At 35.1% G+C, this 17,576-nt stretch overlaps 1 protein-coding gene across 5 annotated transcripts in view; it reads right to left on the bottom strand.

Annotated features, from left to right (window-relative positions):
- The window catches only part of AGTPBP1 (ATP/GTP binding carboxypeptidase 1), a 175,655-nt gene that overhangs the window by 116,953 nt on the left and 41,126 nt on the right, over nt 1-17,576 (bottom strand). For 4 of the 5 annotated variants that reach the window (XM_012787275.2, XM_012787272.3, XM_076008569.1 and 1 more), the window contains 4 exons: nt 15,724-15,848; nt 4,745-4,812; nt 2,420-2,483; nt 1,857-2,003 (listed from right to left, as the gene is read on the bottom strand). In XM_012787275.2, coding sequence (XP_012642729.1) covers nt 1,857-2,003; nt 2,420-2,483; nt 4,745-4,812; nt 15,724-15,848 — 404 coding nt within the window. Of the gene's footprint in view, nt 1-1,856; nt 2,004-2,419; nt 2,484-4,744; nt 4,813-6,268; nt 8,107-15,723; nt 15,849-17,576 lie in introns of those variants that run through there. The other variant, XM_076008570.1, reaches the window with a different exon arrangement.

Raw genomic sequence — 17,576 nt, 5'->3', positions numbered from 1 at the left:
AAAGGATGGGTTCCTCTGTTAACCTAACCTAAATCTGTTTCTTCCTTGATTCTATATCCCATTTTACTCGATTGGTATTTTTTAATATTTTACACATCTCACCATTATAATAATCAGTCTTGTAATTTTTTTCTGTTTTGGTCTTCTCAACTAGATTGTAAGTTTCCTGAGCACTGGGACTGTGCAGCATAAATATGACTATTAATGAAAAGCAATGACACATTTTATCTCCATGTTCCTGAAAACATTCCCATCCATATTCCTCCTTCTAGCCTCGACAATATCCATATTTCATTCCCTTTACACACATACATAAGCAGGCACACAACCCACCCCCCCAAGACATACTTGTGATTCTAACATATTTTCCTTTGTTCTATTAATTCCTCATGAATTTTGGATTCTCAATTCCTGCATATCACTGGTTGATTATAAAAAAGCATTTCATTACTACATCTAAAAAAAAGCAATAGCATTTTAGATTTTAAAAACTGAGCAGTTTCTAGAAGAAACCATTGGGGAAATGCTTCAGGACTTTGGTCTGGGCAAAGATTTCTTGACTAAGACTCCAAAAGCATAAGTAGCCAAAACAAAAATTGACAAATGGGATTACATCAAGCTAAAAAGCTTCTGCACACAAAAGGAAACAATCAACAAAGTGAAGAGACAACCTACAGAACAGGAGAATATATTTATAAATTATTCATCCAACAAGAAGTTAATAACCAGAATATATACAGAACTCAATAGCAAAAAAATAATAATAATAATAACAATTGGATTTTAAAATGGGCAAAAGATCTGAATTGACATTTTTCAAAAAAAGACATATAAATGGCCAATATACAGGAATATGAAAAAATGTTCAACACTACTAATCATCAGGGAAATGCAAATCAAAATCACAATGAGATAGTATCTCACCCCAGTTAAAATAGCCATTATGAAAAAGATAGAAAATAACAAATACTGGCAAGGATACATAGAAAAGGGAATGCTCATATGGTGCTGGTGGAAATGTAAATTAGTACAACCACTATGGAAAATAGCATGGCGGTTCCTCAAAAACCTAAAATAGAACTACCGTATGATCCAGCAATCCCAGTGCTGGGTATATTTCCAAAAGAAATAAAATCAGTATATCAAAGAGATATCTGCATTATCATGTTTATTGCAGTACTATCACAATAGCCAAGATCCAGAATAAACTTAAGTATCTATCAATGAATGAATGGGTAAAAAAAATGCAATACATATATATAATAAAATATTCAGCCATGAAAAAAATGAAATACTGTCACTGGCAGCAACACAGGTGGAAGTTGGAGACATTATGTTAAGTGAAAGAACGCAGGCACAGAAAGATAAATATCACACCTGCTTACTCATATGTTGGAGCTAAAATAATTGATCTCATAGAGGTGGTGGATAGAATGGTGGCTACCAGTGGCTGGCAAGGGTAGTAAGAAGGGGGGATAAAGAAGGGTTGGTTAATGTGTACAAAAATATAGTTAGAGGGAATGAGATCCAGTGTTCGGTATCACAATAAGGCAACTATAGTTAATAACAACTTATCTTATATTTCAAAATAGCTATAGGAGAAGATCTGGAATGTTCTCAACACAAAGAAACAATGAATATTTAAGGTGACTGATATCTCAAGTACCCAGATTTTATCATTACACACTGTGGGCCTGTATCAAAATATCACATGTACCCCATAAATATGTACAATTATTACATATCCATAAAAATTGAGAAATAAAATTTTTAAAAATTGAGCAGTTTCAAGGCAGAGAGAATCCATGTTACAAAGATTGTTCTAGATTTGATAATCATACAAGTGAAATCCTTACCTTTTGGTCCAATCTTTGCAAGAATAGAATGAATCTGTACCATTAACTCCTCATGCGAGGGAGATTCCTTGCTGACATTTACAAGTAATTGTAATAATATTTGTGAGCCACCTTTGGAAACTAAGAAACTCGCTCTGCGACCTCCACCTAAAAATTTATTAAACAAATTTTAAATAGCAAATCCTCCCATATTAGGTATCACAATTTGTTGGCATTCAAGAAATGGTTAAGTGATAACTTCTAAAATCAAACAAATATCATCAAAATCGTATTTTCTTTTATCTCCTTTATTTAGTAAGAAAAAAGCACACAAAGAATAAACACAAGTGATGTCAAAATTCTAGATTCAAAGTTCTGAAACGCATGGCTCTCAGGGGTAGCTTGAGGGATATTTGAAGATACCAAAAACAAAGCAACAGCAAAAGAGTAAGACATTTAATTTTCTAAATTCCAATACTCAGAATAGTCTCTATGAATATCAGAAATTCCAAATAAAGTGTACATGATACATCGTTGATCACTGTTTACAAACAGAAATTAGACCAAAGGAAACAAAAACTTACCACCTGACACCAGCTCAACAAGAATGCTTAAGATATTGAGGGTAGTTTGAAGATCTTTTGTGTTCTGAAATAAAAATAATTTGCTTTGTTAAGACATTGTAAATTTGTGACTCCCAAACTCTTTGAACCTGTTGGGAACTACCTGTATTTGACAAATGACCTTTCCAATTTCTCTAGTAATAAATGTATTCAGGTTCCCTCTATTCTCTTATCATTTCAGTTGCTGACTCTTGCCTCTAAGAAGTTTTACAAATCATTTTGAACTATTTGCTTATATCAACATTATTAAAAGAAGAATTACTTTGTCATTAGAATTCCTCATCTTTATACCAAAGAAACAGTAAATGAATCAAAATGTAAAAGGCACTACAATGTATATATGGTGACTATCACCTAGCTCCCCTCTAAGAAGGCAATCATGTTACCCATTTCTTATGTATCCTGCCAAAGATAATATAAAATCCATTTGAATATACATGTATATATAGATTTATTTCTCTGTAAGGATAAAAGAAATTCACATAAATATACATGTATATACATATTTATTTCTCTAAATGGTTTTACTCTATAGATATTATTTTGCATCTTGATATTTTACACATCAAGAAATAAGAGCTTCTTTATTTTTTTAAGGGCTACAGGATATATTCCATTATATGGCTATATCATCATTGTTTATGTAACCAGTCACCTACCCATAAGATATTTAGGTTGCTTTTAATATTTTGTTATCAAAAATTGCAACAAGTAACTAAGTATATGTGGTGAAGTACACTTGTATGTGAGATTAATTCCTGGAATTTCACAGTCAAAGAATACGGGCATTTATTTTGATAATTTATTTTGATAGATATTACCAAATTATTATCCGTGGAGTAATTATTACTCCCATCAACATCGTAGAAGCGTAACTATTTCCCAAAGTCTGGACAACCAATCTAATAGGTTAAAATGTTTAAACACTGTCCTTTGGTTACATTTGTCTTATTAAAAGTAATGCTCAATCTCAAATGACACTTTTATTTCTTTTTCTGCAAACTATGCATAGCCTTTACACAGTTTTCTATTAGGTTAATGATTTTTTTCCCTTACTGTAGAAGTTCATTATATGTCAAAGAAATCATGAGTCAAAATATGTTTTCCTCAATTTTCTAAGTATGTATGGTGTTTTTTTCATGTACTTTTTGTTAACATGGTTGAATTTATCAATCTTATATACCTCCTGTTTTTTCATACTTAGAAAAGCCTTCTTTGTGTAAGATTATTTCAAATTTCTCCTCTTGCTTCCTCTAGTATTATAATTTCATTTTCCATGCCTAAATCTTTGCTTGACATATAATTTATTTTGGTGTAGGATGCAGTATGTAAGACTCCAATGTTATACTTTTCCAGATAGCTACCAGTAAGTAATCTATTTCTCACTGATCTGAAATGCTACCTTTATTAAATAATACTTTAAAAATAATACTACTAATAATAATATTAAAAATTAAGTGCTATAAGCATTTAAATTTATTTTTGGATTTTCTATTCAGTTACACTGATATCTATCTACTATTCATGCATAATTTCTAAACCATTTTAATTACTGAAGCTTTATAATGTTCTCTGATATTTAATGGGGAGAGTCCTTTCTCATTTCCCTTCTTTTTCAGAAATGTGCTTTCTATTAAATATTTTTGCTTTCTCCCCACCCCCAATTGGACTTTAGAAACAAAACTTACAGGAATTTTTATTGAGATTATTCTAAAATGACAGATCAATTTGGGGAGAAATGACATCTTTATGATGCTAAGACTTCCTGTAAAAAATATGAACTCATTCCTTGTAACACTGCACTGAATAAAATATAGAATCCTGATGCTTAATATATCCTGCTGGCCTACCCAAAACTTTTACACTGGCACAGAAATTCAATTATCATTAATATAATATAGTTATTTATCCAATATATGTAGTAAAATAAATCATAAATGTATGTCAGCTAATACAACACAATAAATGATAATTTTCAATACTGATCATTTATTCTAAGCTAAAGATTTATTTCCAGCTAATACCTTTTCTATTACCAATTAGAGTGGCATGTTAGGGTTAAAATGTACAGTTATCATTATAATTGTAGGGAAATATACTTAAATATTCACCTAATACATACTAGAATATTAATATCATCATTCCAAATAACATTTTAAAAACACAAAACAAATTTTCATTTATTGCCTTTACTTCTAAGATAAAATTTTTGTGCTTCATATATGTTTTCTCTTCAGTATTGCTTGATATTCACAGTTATATAATTAAAACCTATTAGTGATTTACCTCTAACGTTGACAGGAGAACTTCCATGGCTGTAGAACCTTTGGCTGTCATTTCTCTCCTCGTTTTTTCTGAAAAGTAGAAAAAAAAATTCTGAAACACAAATCAAAACAAAGTATATATAATTTTGTTACACATAGCTAATGCAGAGTCATCATGTCTCCAATGGTCCAATAAACATTCTAAATTGGTTTCTAGATATTCTTCCCTCTCAAGTTGCTAATTCTACTCTGTGGGGACATCCAGATTTCTGTTAAAAAGATCTTGCTTGCATTTCATCACAGCTGCTGCCATGACCTAATGTCTTCCTATCAGTCCATCTAAAATCTTAAAACCAATAATATAGTACAAGTACCAGAACAGGCACTTTCTGTTGGATGAGGCAGGAGTCTTGATGGCAGCCCCTTTATTCATCTTTATGATTAGAACTAGAAAATAGTTCATCAAAATGGGTGAAAGCAAAAACATAGTACCATTTTCAAATGATTTTATGTATTAATACTATTTTAAAATTCTGAATCACACAAAAATAAGCAAAACTAAGAAAGAGCTACTTCTAAGAGAATCTGGAGACCAGATCACCCAAATGATCCTTTTCCTCTCACTGGGACGGAAGAAAACAGTACAAATTATTTCTATTAAATGTTTCTAGAGCGTCTTCATAATTATTCTCCTCTGAATAACAAGAGGAGACCAACATTTAGGAAAAGAACTAACATTTACTATTCCATGTACTTTACCTACATTATCTCATTTATACCTCACTTTAACATACTGAGGAAAAAAACTACTCTTTTCAGGGTCAAAAACTTAAATTGAGAAAGGAGAAGAAATCTGTACAAAGTCATTGAGCAAATAAATGAAACAGACCAAGTGACCTGGGTGTTTCTGAACCCAAAGCTTATAGTCTTTCATTAATTTAATGTAATTCTAAGAGTCACAGGAATCATTTTTTAGCAGGATTACTGCACAAGAGACTCAGTGCCCCTCTCCAACTTTTTCAAACCTGAATACTGCTGCCAGAAATTCTTTTAATATAGGACAACAATGCTATGCATTTCACATTTTGAGATCTGCAGAACATAAGCCATTCTCAATACAGTACATACTCCACAATAAAGTTTGAAGGACTGGTAGTACCAAATCCAGTGTTCCATATGGAGATAGTCAAGGGAGTTTAAGAGCAGAATAATGAGCACTGAGGCCCTCATGAGAGGAAAATATCAACATAGATGGGGGAAAAAACTCAGGCTAAACCTTCAGAACATCATATTTTTGCCCTAAGCAAATCCTGTTCAACATCATAGACCTGACATCCATTTGAATAAGTTAGGAGTTATTGAAGAAAAGGAAAAATGTACTACAGAGAGGTTACAGTATAATGTTATTTATGACAACTATCAATAACTACCTATAAAATAAATATGCTAGAGATTAGATGTCATATTTATGTTTAAACAATCTCATGCTATCATGTATCATCTCAGGTCCAGTTAATGAATTTTGTTAAACTTACAGAAATCTTACATCTTTCAAAGCAGAAACACCCATAAGTGATATGAAGATACTGACACTGCTCCTCTCTGTTCTTGCCCTGCTGCTATATTGATAATGCTTAAAAGAATGACAACTTTTTTAACCTATTAAAAAAGAAAAACACAATGGTAGTAAAATTTCTTGTTTTTAAAATGTATATGATTCCTCTGACAATGCAACCTATCTTCACTCTTTCCCCAGCCCAGCTGCCTCCACCAAAAACTATTAAGTTTTAAAACAAAATAAATAAAACATTGTTTCAAATATCCAATGTATTCTTGATGTAATATTAAGACCACTGATTTAATATTAAAGCCAAATCATTTTTCTATATTAATATCATGTACATATTCAGGATTAAGAGATCCCCACTCCTAACAAACTCTTACATTTTCACCTGCGTGAAGAGGAAAAACACTCTTACTTTGAAGACAGTACAAGGTAGCCTCTAACTCGCTTTGTCATTAACATCCACCATCATTACATTTATGCCTCAGATTAAATGAAAACTGTTAGATTAATAGTTTTTTGAGGATTTCAATGTCAATTTGGATAATTCATTCAAATACCAAGAATACCATAGTTTCCTAACCTCACAACAACAAAATTCTTCCCTCTTTGCTCCAATTTATCAATCCTTTCAATGGCCATTCTCAGGACCTCAAATTGTTCCACCTCTGACATCTTAACCTATAATCTTCCACTTTCGGACCATAACTTCCTAATATTCCTATTCCTCTTTCCTTTATAAGGATTATATAAACCTTACTGTCTCCTTCATAGAAACGTATAACTCATCAACTGTAGCACTGTTTACTCACAATAAAGTTCCCTCTATACCTAGGTTGAATTCTAAGTGTGCCCCCTCAACTCTCCAACCCTTATACAGAAGTAAATCCTAAAAACATGTATTCTCTGCTCCTAGTCAGAGTAAATATAATTCCACAAGAATTTCTTATCCCAATTTGAGACTTTTAAAAATAATTCATAAATTTCAATCTCATTTGGGAACACAAAACTGTTCCTTTCACTTGGCTCACATCGATCACCAATAGCCCATAACTATTCCAAAATTTATAGCAGTCTTCAATATTTCCTCTCAATCTCTGTACTTCTCAGTACCTACGTTTTTCCTCAAAGAATGGGAGTAATCATTTAACATACATACCATTTTGCAAATAATAACCAAACTCTATATTGCTCATGTATCAAAATCCTTGACAATTTTGCATTCCTTACCCAACTAAATGGTGGTTGTGGGGCAGAGAGTAGAGGTTGGGAAGAAATATCCTTTCTTCTACGTTCTCAATCCCATCCTTTCTACCTTCTCATGAACTTATATCTTCAATTTCTACCAACATTCTAGCTGTTCCTCCTTAATCAATAAATGTGTTTTTTATTATTCCACATACTTGACAAATCTTATTTTACCTTGCCTCCTCCATTTCCCTCTCTTTTCTTTCTTTGCCCATGGCCAGCTCCTTAAACAAGTACTCTACATTCTGTCATATTTTATTTGCCACTTACATTATGACATACTGCAATATTCCTTCTAATCTTACCACTTGGAAGTATTACTGTTGTGGTCAGTAAGTTTTTAATTATCAAATCAAAAAGACGTTTATTCTAACTAACCTCCCTATGGCACTTAACATTGTTGACTACTGCTTCCCCCCTTGGCTTTTTTTTTAATATAGCCTTTCCCAGTTCTTATACTACTACATTCTTTCTTCAACACCTTCAATGATCAAAACATTAGATTTTTAACACAAAAAAAAATTTAAAGCAGCTATTATAGTAAATGACATTAAGGAAAAGAAATTTATAATGAATAAAAAGATAGGAAACCAAAGCAGAGAAATGGAAACTCCAAAAACAAAAGAACCAAATGGACATTTTAGAATAGAAAAATATAACATCTGAAATAAATTACCAGTTAGTTTAATGGTAGAATTCATATGAAAGAGGTAGTGAACTTGATGACAGAAAAATAGAAATTATCCAATCTAAGTAACAGAGAATTAAGATTGAAAAATAGGAGCCTCAAGGATGGCTAAAAAAATAGAAAAAGTCTAATATATGTATAAGTATAGACTCATAAAACAACAAGAGAAAATAAAGGAGAAAAAAATTTTCAAATAGCTAAAATTTCCCAAATTTGGCTAATGATATAAATTTTCAAATTCAAAATTCCCAGTGAATTCCAAGCAGGATAAATGTGAAGAAAACTAAACCAAGTCAAATTTTTGAAAATCAAAACTAAAAAATAAATCTTGAAATAAGCCACAGAAAAATGATACATAACATTCAGGAAAACAGAGATTGAAATGATAGTAGACATCTCATTTGAAATTATGGAGGCAATAAAATAAAGGAAGCATAATTTTAAGTGCACTTTAAGGTGCTGAAAGACGAAAAACTGCCAACCCAGAATTCTACATCCAGAAAAATATCCTTTAAGAATTAAAGTGAGGCCAGGTGCAGTGGCTCAACACCTGTAATCCTAGTACTCTGGGAGGTTGAGGAGGGAGGATCGCTCAAGATCAGGAGTTAGAGACTAGCCTGAGCAAGAGCAAGACCCTGTCTCTACTAAAAATAGAAAGAAATTATCTGGACAACTAAAAATATAGAGAAAAAATTAGCCGTGTATGGTGGCACATGCTTGTAGTACCAGCTACTTGGGAGGCTGAGGCAGAAGGATTGCTTAAGCTCAGGAGTTTGAGGTTGCTGTGAGCTAGGGTGATGCCATGGCACTCTACTCAGGGCAACAGAGTGAGACTCTGTCGCAGAAAAAAAAAAAAATTAAATTAAATTTAAAAAGAATAAAGGTGAAATAAATCCATTGCCAGATAAAAGAAAAAAAATCTTCCATAGCAGACTTGAACTCCAAGAAATGAGAAAAGAAATTCTGTAGACTGAAGAGAAATGCTACCAAATCAAATTCACATCTTTCAGAAGCAATAAAGAACTTCAGGGCGGGCATAGTGGCTCATGCCTGTAATCCTAGCACTCTGGGAGGCCAAGGCAGGCAGATTGCTCGAGGTCAGGAGTTCGAAACTAGGCTGAGCAAGAGTGAGACCCCGTCTTTACTGTAAATAGAAAGAAATTAATTGGCCAACTAATATATAGAGAAAAAATTAGTCGGGCATGGTGGCGCATGCCTGTAGTTCCAGCTACTCGGGAGGCTGAGGCAGCAGGATTGCTTGAGCCCAGGAGTATGAGGTTGCTGTGAGCTGGGCTGATACCACGGCACTCACTCTAGCCTAGGCAACAAAGTGAGACTCTGTCTCAAAAAGGAAAGAAAAAAAAAAGAACTTCAGAAACGGTACACATCTCTGCAAATATAAAACTACCATTTTTTTATTAATGTCTTTAAAATGACTATAACTGGATAAAGCAAAAATTGTCTTGTAGAATTTATAATTTATATAGATGTATATACATGAAAATTATAGCTGAAGAAGGTAAAGATAAAATGGTACAAGGTTCTAAATTTACATGAGGTTAATATTAACAAACTGAAAAATTAATGACATTTATTACAATCTCCAGAAAAATGATTAAAAATACAAAGATGTATAACTAAAAAGATGATGTATAACTAGAAGATGATGTTGGGAAAACTCTATCAGATATTGGTCTAGGCAAAGAATTTATGAAGAAGACCCCCAAGGCAATCACCACAGCAAAAATAAACAAATGGGATCTGATCAAATTAAAAAGTTTCTGCACTGCCAAGGAAACCATCATTAGAGCAAATAGACAACCCACAGAATGGGAGAAAATATTCGCTCTCTACACTTCAGATAAAGGTGTAATAACAAGAATCTATCTAGAACTTAAAAGAATAAACAAAAAATCAAACAACCCCATCAAGAAATGGGCAATGGAAATGAACAGAAACTTCTCCAAAGAAGACAGAATAATGGCCTGCAAACATATAAAAGAATGTTCAATATCTCTAATCATTAGAGAAATGCAAATCAAAACCACAATGAGGGCCGGGCGCTGTGGCTCACGCCTGTAATCCTAGCTCTTGGGAGGCCGAGGCGGGTGGATTGCTCAAGGTCAGGAGTTCAAAACCAGCCTGAGCAAGAGCGAGACCCCGTCTCTACTATAAATAGAAAGAAATTAATTGGCCAACTGATATATATATAAAAAATTAGCCGGGCATAGTGGCGCATGCCTGTAGTCCCAGCTACTCGGGAGGCTGAGGCAGAAGGATCACTGCAGCCCAGGAGTTTGAGGTTGCTGTGAGCTAGGCTGACGCCACGGCACTCACTCTAGCCTGGACAACAAAGCGAGACTCTGTCTCAAAAAAAAAAAAAAAACCACAATGAGATATCACCTAACCCCAGTGAGAATGGCCTGTATCAAGAAATTCCAAAATAACAAATGATGGTGAGGATGCGGAGAGAAAGGACACTCTTACACTGCTGGTGGGACTGAAAAATAGTGCAATCTTTGTGGAAAAGAATTTGGAGATACCTCAAACAACTAGAAATAGAAATACCATTGGACCCAGCAACAGCATTGTTGGGCATCTACCCAAAAGAACATAAGTCATTCTATTATAAAGGCATCTGCACCCGAATGTTTATGGCAGCACAATTCACTATTGCACAGTCATGGAAACTACCCAAGTATCCATCAATTCATGAGTGGATAACTAAAATGTGGTATATGCTCACAATGGAACATTACTCAATCCTAAGAAACGATAGTGAACTAGCACCGCTTATGCTATCCTGGATTAAGCTTAAGACCATAATACAAAGAGAGACAACACAAGACCTGGAAAATGGGCTACACATCTACTCACCATCAAATTGGTACTGACAGACTAAAACTATGGTGCTCAAAAAATGGTAGTGTTCAACAGGGATTTGGAGGGCGAGACCCAAATGTGGTGAGCATTGTGGGGAGGAAGAAGGGATTACCTCTATCCCTTTTTAGGGAGAGGCAAAGATACACACTGTAGGCCGGGCACTGTGGCTCACACCTGTAATCCTAGCTCTTGGGAGGCCGAGGCGGGTGGATTGCTCAAGGTCAGGAGTTCAAAACCAGCCTGAGCAAGAGCAAGACCCCGTCTCTACTATAAATAGAAAGAAATTAATTGGCCAACTGATATATATATAAAAAATTAGCCGGGCATGGTGGCACATGCCTGTAGTCCCAGCTACTCGGGAGGCTGAGGCAGAAGGATCACTCAAGCCCAGGAGTTTGAGGTTGCTGTGAGCTAGGCTGACGCCACGGCACTCACTCTAGCCTGAGCAACAAAGTGAGACTCTGTCTCAAAAAAAAAAAAAAAAAAAGATACACACTGTAACCAAAATGTCTAAAAAAAAAAATCTGTTATTGGGAGGTGGACAGGTGGACGGGGGTAGGAGGGAAAGGGCATGCACTTTCATGATGGATGCAGTACGCACCACTTGGAGGTTGGGCATGCTTGAAGCTCTGGCATAGCTGCGGGGGGACGGGGGCAGTGACAAGATATGTAACCCTAACAATATTTGTACCCCCATAATATGAGGTTAAAAAAAAAAAAAGTTTACTACCAAAACCATCTCCAAATATTGTCAATATCCCTAGGAGAAGGAGTGGCAAAATCAAAATCACCCATGGCTGAGAACTACGGAGCTAAGCAGACCAAGAAAAAAAAGAGAGAGGACACAAATAACCAAAATCAACAATGAAAGAGGGGACATCACTCCCTACTCTATAGAAACTAAAAAGATTATAAGGAAATATTGTGAAGAACTATATGCCAACTAATTAGGCCATTTGCATGAAAATGGATAATATAAATATTTCTAGGAAAAAAAGTATAAATTGCAAAAAGTACCATGCATACTGCAAATAAGCAGTACATTATTAAAGACAAAATATAATGCATCCAAGAAAAACTAGTGGCAAATTATGGAAATTTATAAGTTAACTGTATGAATAAAGTGCTCTGTAAGGGTTGGCTTGTTTTTTAAACCACTTAAATACATAAGGAGTACATGCTTGTTACAACAATTACAACAATTATAACAGTACAACAGTGTCTAAAATAAAATTTTAGAAGCTTATCTCATTCCCCTCCATTCCTATCACATCAATATATCTAATAGTAACATATTATTTTTTTTTTTTTTTGAGACAGAGTCTTGCTTTGTTGCCCTGGCTAGAGTGCCGTGGCGTCAGCCTAGCTCACAGCAACCTCAAACTCCTGGGCTCAAGCAATCCTACTGCCTCAGCCTCCCAAGTGGCTGGGACTACAGGCATGCGCCACCATGCCCAGCTAATTTTTTCTATATATATTAGTTTTCCAGATAATTTCTTTCTATTTATAGTAGAGACAGGGTCTCACTCTTGCTCAGGCTGGTTTAGAACTCCTGACTTCGAGCAATCTGCCTGCCTCAGCCAGTAACAATTATTAATAGTATGAATCCTTCCTTTTTGTTTTGCCTGGCTCATACAAACATTACATACAAATATAATGATTTATTTCATACAAAAATGGGACTATAGATATAGAGTTATAAGAACTAAAAGAACTTGCTTTTTACTTAATAGGCCTTCATGACAATTCATATAGCTCCACATATGAACTATATGTTCTACTGATCATAGTTTTTTGTTTTCATTTGAAATAAAGTTTACAGGAACTCAGCCATGCCTGTTAATTTATGTAACATCTATGGCAGCTTTTGCACTACAGGACACATTTGAGTAACAATGACAGAGACCATATGGCCCACAAAGCCTAAAAAATGTTCTATCTGGCCCTTCACATTAAACATTTGCCATTCCCTAGAGGAGTGGCTCTTAATTTTGGAACCATCTGGAAATCTTTAACTATAATGACTTTATTGGTCTGGGGTAAGCCTGGGTGTGTGGGTTATAAGAGTCCCTATCATCCATTATTTATTACTGATAATAGTTGCGTAATATGATTGTAAAGTTCCCATCTGGCTGTATCAAAATGTATTCAACCATTCTCTCAATGATGGATATTTAGGTTGTCCCTTCGTCTTTGATATTATAAGCAATGCTGTAATAAACATCCCCAAACATTCTTGTATTAGCATTTTTATTTTAGTCAAATACATTTCTGAAAGTGGAAATGCTGGGTCAAATATCAAGTACACTTTAAATTTTAGTACATACTGCCAGATTATTTTCTCTAAAGCTCATAATAATTATTACACCATCAAAAGTGTAGGAGTGTATCTTATTCCCTGAACCTTCAAAAGCACTAGACATTGTCATTCTCTCTAATTTCTGCCAATCTGAGTAGTGAAGAGATCTTTGCTGTTTTCATTACCAGTTCCCGAATTTTAAGGAGGTAAAGAAACTTTGTATGTTTATTGGTAGTTTGCATGTCTTCTTCATTGAAGTATAAATTCCCAATCATTTTCTCTCAAATGGATAACTAATTGGATTACCTATAAATTATGGGATAATCTTTCACTACTAATTTATACTATGTTGCTTGGCTAATCCTAGGTACTACAAACAGAGTCATTGTATCATACACTCCCCTGGGACAGTATTTAGGAGTTGGTTTCCCAGTGGTGAGTGGCAGGATGGGAAGTGGGGCAGTCTCTGGTAGTGGTGTGGCTGGGAGCACTTTCAGTGGTGATACTGGAGGAGGGGTTTCCGGCTGCAACAGGAAGTCTACAATAGAGGGAGCAATGACAAAGTGTTATCTATAGGTTTGGAGGACTTGTTTTGGTTTTGTTGGATTTTTTGTTTTGTTTTGTTTGTTTCAGGAGGAGGTATTTCATATGATAATACAGTGAATAAATCTGGTATATTTAACTTTGCACTGATACAATGAATATCCTGTACAACTGCCTTAGTTGATAAGCATAGTTATTTCCAGAGCCTAGAATCCAACATAGTGATTTTATGAATTAAAAGGTACAAGGTATTTTTTTTTTTTTTTTTTGAGACAGAGTCTCACTTTGTTGTCCAGGCTAGAGTGAGTGCCGTGGCGTCAGCCTAGCTCACAGCAACCTCAAACTCCTGGGCTCAAGCGATCCTCCTGCCTCAGCCTCCCGAGTAGCTGGGACTACAGGCATGTGCCACCATGCCCGGCTAATTTTTTATATATATATATATATCAGTTGGCCAATTAATTTCTTTCTATTTATAGTAGAGGTGGGGTCTTGCTCTTGCTCAGGCTGGTTTTGAACTCCTGACCTCGAGCAATCCGCCCACCTCGGCCTCCCAGAGAGCTAGGATTACAGGCGTGAGCCACCGCGCCCGGCTAGTACAAGGTATTTTAAATTTTTCTAGAAACAAATGCAATCTGTTAGAGACCTTTCCTGGGTTTTGGGGTGGTGTTAACTATCCCCCAAACACATGGGCTGCATAGGAAGAAGTTATCAAAATAAAAGTCTAAGACCATCAAGAAGGGTTAATGGATACTGAGCTTTTGAGAACATTAAATGCCTGCTAAACATCTTATTTCAATGACCTGAACCTTCAGAATAATGAAATGACAAAAAAATTAAATGAAGATTATAATTGTTGAACTTTAATTTTAACAGAAATGTCTTTAATGAATGCATCACTGTTAAACATCAAAGAAGCTGCTGGTTTTCCCTTATTCATGGAAAAAAAGGTGTGTGTGTGTTTTTAAACCAAGCACAAATTTTGGTGTCTTAACAAAGTCCTTTTTTTTATTATCTACTGAGATAATCATATGAATTTTATTTGACCTGTTCAAATAATTTTATACTGATATGTTCCCTGACATATTTTGCATTCCTGAAGTAAGTGTTCTATAGCAATGATAGTCATCTTCCAATGTATATACTTAATTCACTAATGTTTTATTTGGGCTTTCTCACATTATGTTCCTACGTGCAAAGTCAATACTTCTTGGGTACACTGTCAAGGTTTTGATGTCAATTTAGTGGCACTAGCTTCATAATATATAGAAATAATGTCTAATTAAAGATGATATTTATAGAACATTTTAAACATTTTTTATATGCTACTCATGTAAATCTCATGACAACCTCATGATATCTGTTATCTCAATTACAGAGATGGTACAGCCATATCCTAGAGATCCAATAACTTTCTTAAGGTTCCCACCCAGTGGATCACAGAGCTCGAATTTCAAAGCAGAGATCACACTAATAACAAATATTCTATGCTACTTGACATCTTTTTGTCAGTATTGTAAAGTAGCACTGGAATTAGGTGCTATTGAAAATGGGAGGGGGTGGCAATCATACAAAAGTAAAATTATAATCATTATTAAAAACAACACTTTGAAGATCAAATTCCTCCAAAGTTATTCAGTTTTCTACTTCTTGAGTTAATTTGAGGAAATCCGGTTTTTACAGAAAATCATCATTCATCAAAAGTTTGAACACTTTTAGCATCTACTTTTAAAGAATTAAAAAAGCATCCCAAAAACAAAAAAAGAGATTAAAGTTTACCTTGACTTTGAGCCAGATGAAGAATTTTTGATGTAACATATCTGGCAGTATCTGATTCTGTAGATTCAGTATTGGTCTTCTCCAGCTGAGCCAGGAGTCCCACAACCCGAGAATTATTGGTAAGGCTAAAAAGAATGTAGAATGTTAGGGCACATTCCACATCAATGGTAAATTCAATACCATAACGATCACTGTTTTTAAAAAAAATTCTACTCTCATAAAAACATTAAGCATTTACACATGTCACATTTCCTTACCATGTTTTACAACTTAAAGTTGTTAATTCTGATTTAAGTAGAGAAATACATTTTATTTCAGAAAACCACAAATAACAGATGTCCTTCAACTCTGTCCAGTAACCTTACATCACACCCTGAATGTTCACCTTCCACTCTCCAAGAAGACTTTTCACACTTTCTCTGCTTTCTTCAGAACTCTGACAAATCCTTCCTCCTACCCCTCTCTACTGTTAATGCCCTGCTGCACAACTGATATAAAATCACACAAAAATACACTTATCTTCCCCCTACCAGATCCTTAAACCCATCTATTCCACCTATATGCTTTCTTCCCTGTTCCCATTTATCATACAAATATCTGTACCTACAGCAGGTACTCCTCCAGAATTTGCCAATGTACTGTAAACAAATGTGAAAAATAAGTAAATATGTAAATTATACAGTATGTCAGGTGATGGGAAATGCTATGGAGAAAAAGCAGATTGGGGGAATAAAAGGTACAAGGTGAGCGGGTCAATACTAAACAGAGTGGTCAGTCAGAGAAGACCTCATTGAGAGGGACCATTTAAGGACAGGGCTAAAAGAAGTAAGAGAGTAAGCCAGGCAGATACTGGCAAAAAGAGCAGAAAGAGAGAGTCTAGAGACTCTCCACCAAGAACCCAGGGCAGGAGCATGCTTGCCCTGTTCTATTAACAGTGAGGTAGCCAGGGTGACTAGAACAGACTACTTAAAGAAGAACAGCAGTAAGAGATGAAGTCAGAATTTGGGGTCGGCATGGGAAAGAACACAGAAAGATCATTTAGAGTCTTATATGCCATTTTAAGGACTGGCTTTTACAACGAGTAATATGGGAAGTTTTTGAGAAGAGTTATGTGTTCTCACTTTTAAAAGGCCCTCTTTGGCTGGTATGTTAAGATTCAAAGAACAATCCCTCATTTGTATACTTGATCCCATCCCTTCATGCACTATCAAAGGATGTGCTCCTTCAATTATCCTTTCTCTGATTCATCATGTACTAATATCTCCCTTCAAGTAATCAAACCTGCCACCATACAAATATGATATGGGAGTCCTATCAGCTACCCCCCACTTTCTCTGAGGCTCATTCAAAGAGAAATATGTACTTGTTCTCCCCCATTTGCTCACATACTGTTCACTTTTCAAACCACTAGCTTCCTCCTACACCCTGAGGTCTCCCAAAAATCTCTTGTGGTAATGTCTATCCTTGTCATATTTAGCATTGCAGCACCATCCAAACCACACTACCTCCTTCTTTCTTCAAACACTCTCTTCTTTGGGCTTCCCTGATTTTCCTCCTCTCACCTCTGACACACCTATAGACATTGATATCTCCCCTCAACAGCTCTCTCTACACTTTGCCTCAAGTGATCTCATCTAACCCCACAGCTGTCATTATCACCCATATGCTACTTGGCTCCTACATTCAATAGCAGCCTCAACCTCTGAGAGCTTATGCAACCTAACAAGACCAATATAAAACTTCTATTTCCTCCTCTCAACCTGTTCCTCTTCTAATCTTAACTTCTCAAAGTCACATGAAACCAATGGTTGCTCATGATAAAAATCTAGGGTACCTGTCCCATATTCCAACCC

The sequence above is a fragment of the Microcebus murinus genome, chromosome 12 (genome assembly GCF_040939455.1).
Source record: "Microcebus murinus isolate Inina chromosome 12, M.murinus_Inina_mat1.0, whole genome shotgun sequence".
NCBI lineage: Eukaryota > Metazoa > Chordata > Mammalia > Primates > Cheirogaleidae > Microcebus > Microcebus murinus.
Note: the sequence above shows the minus strand (reverse complement) of the source record. Positions and strands in the feature narration are given on the sequence as shown.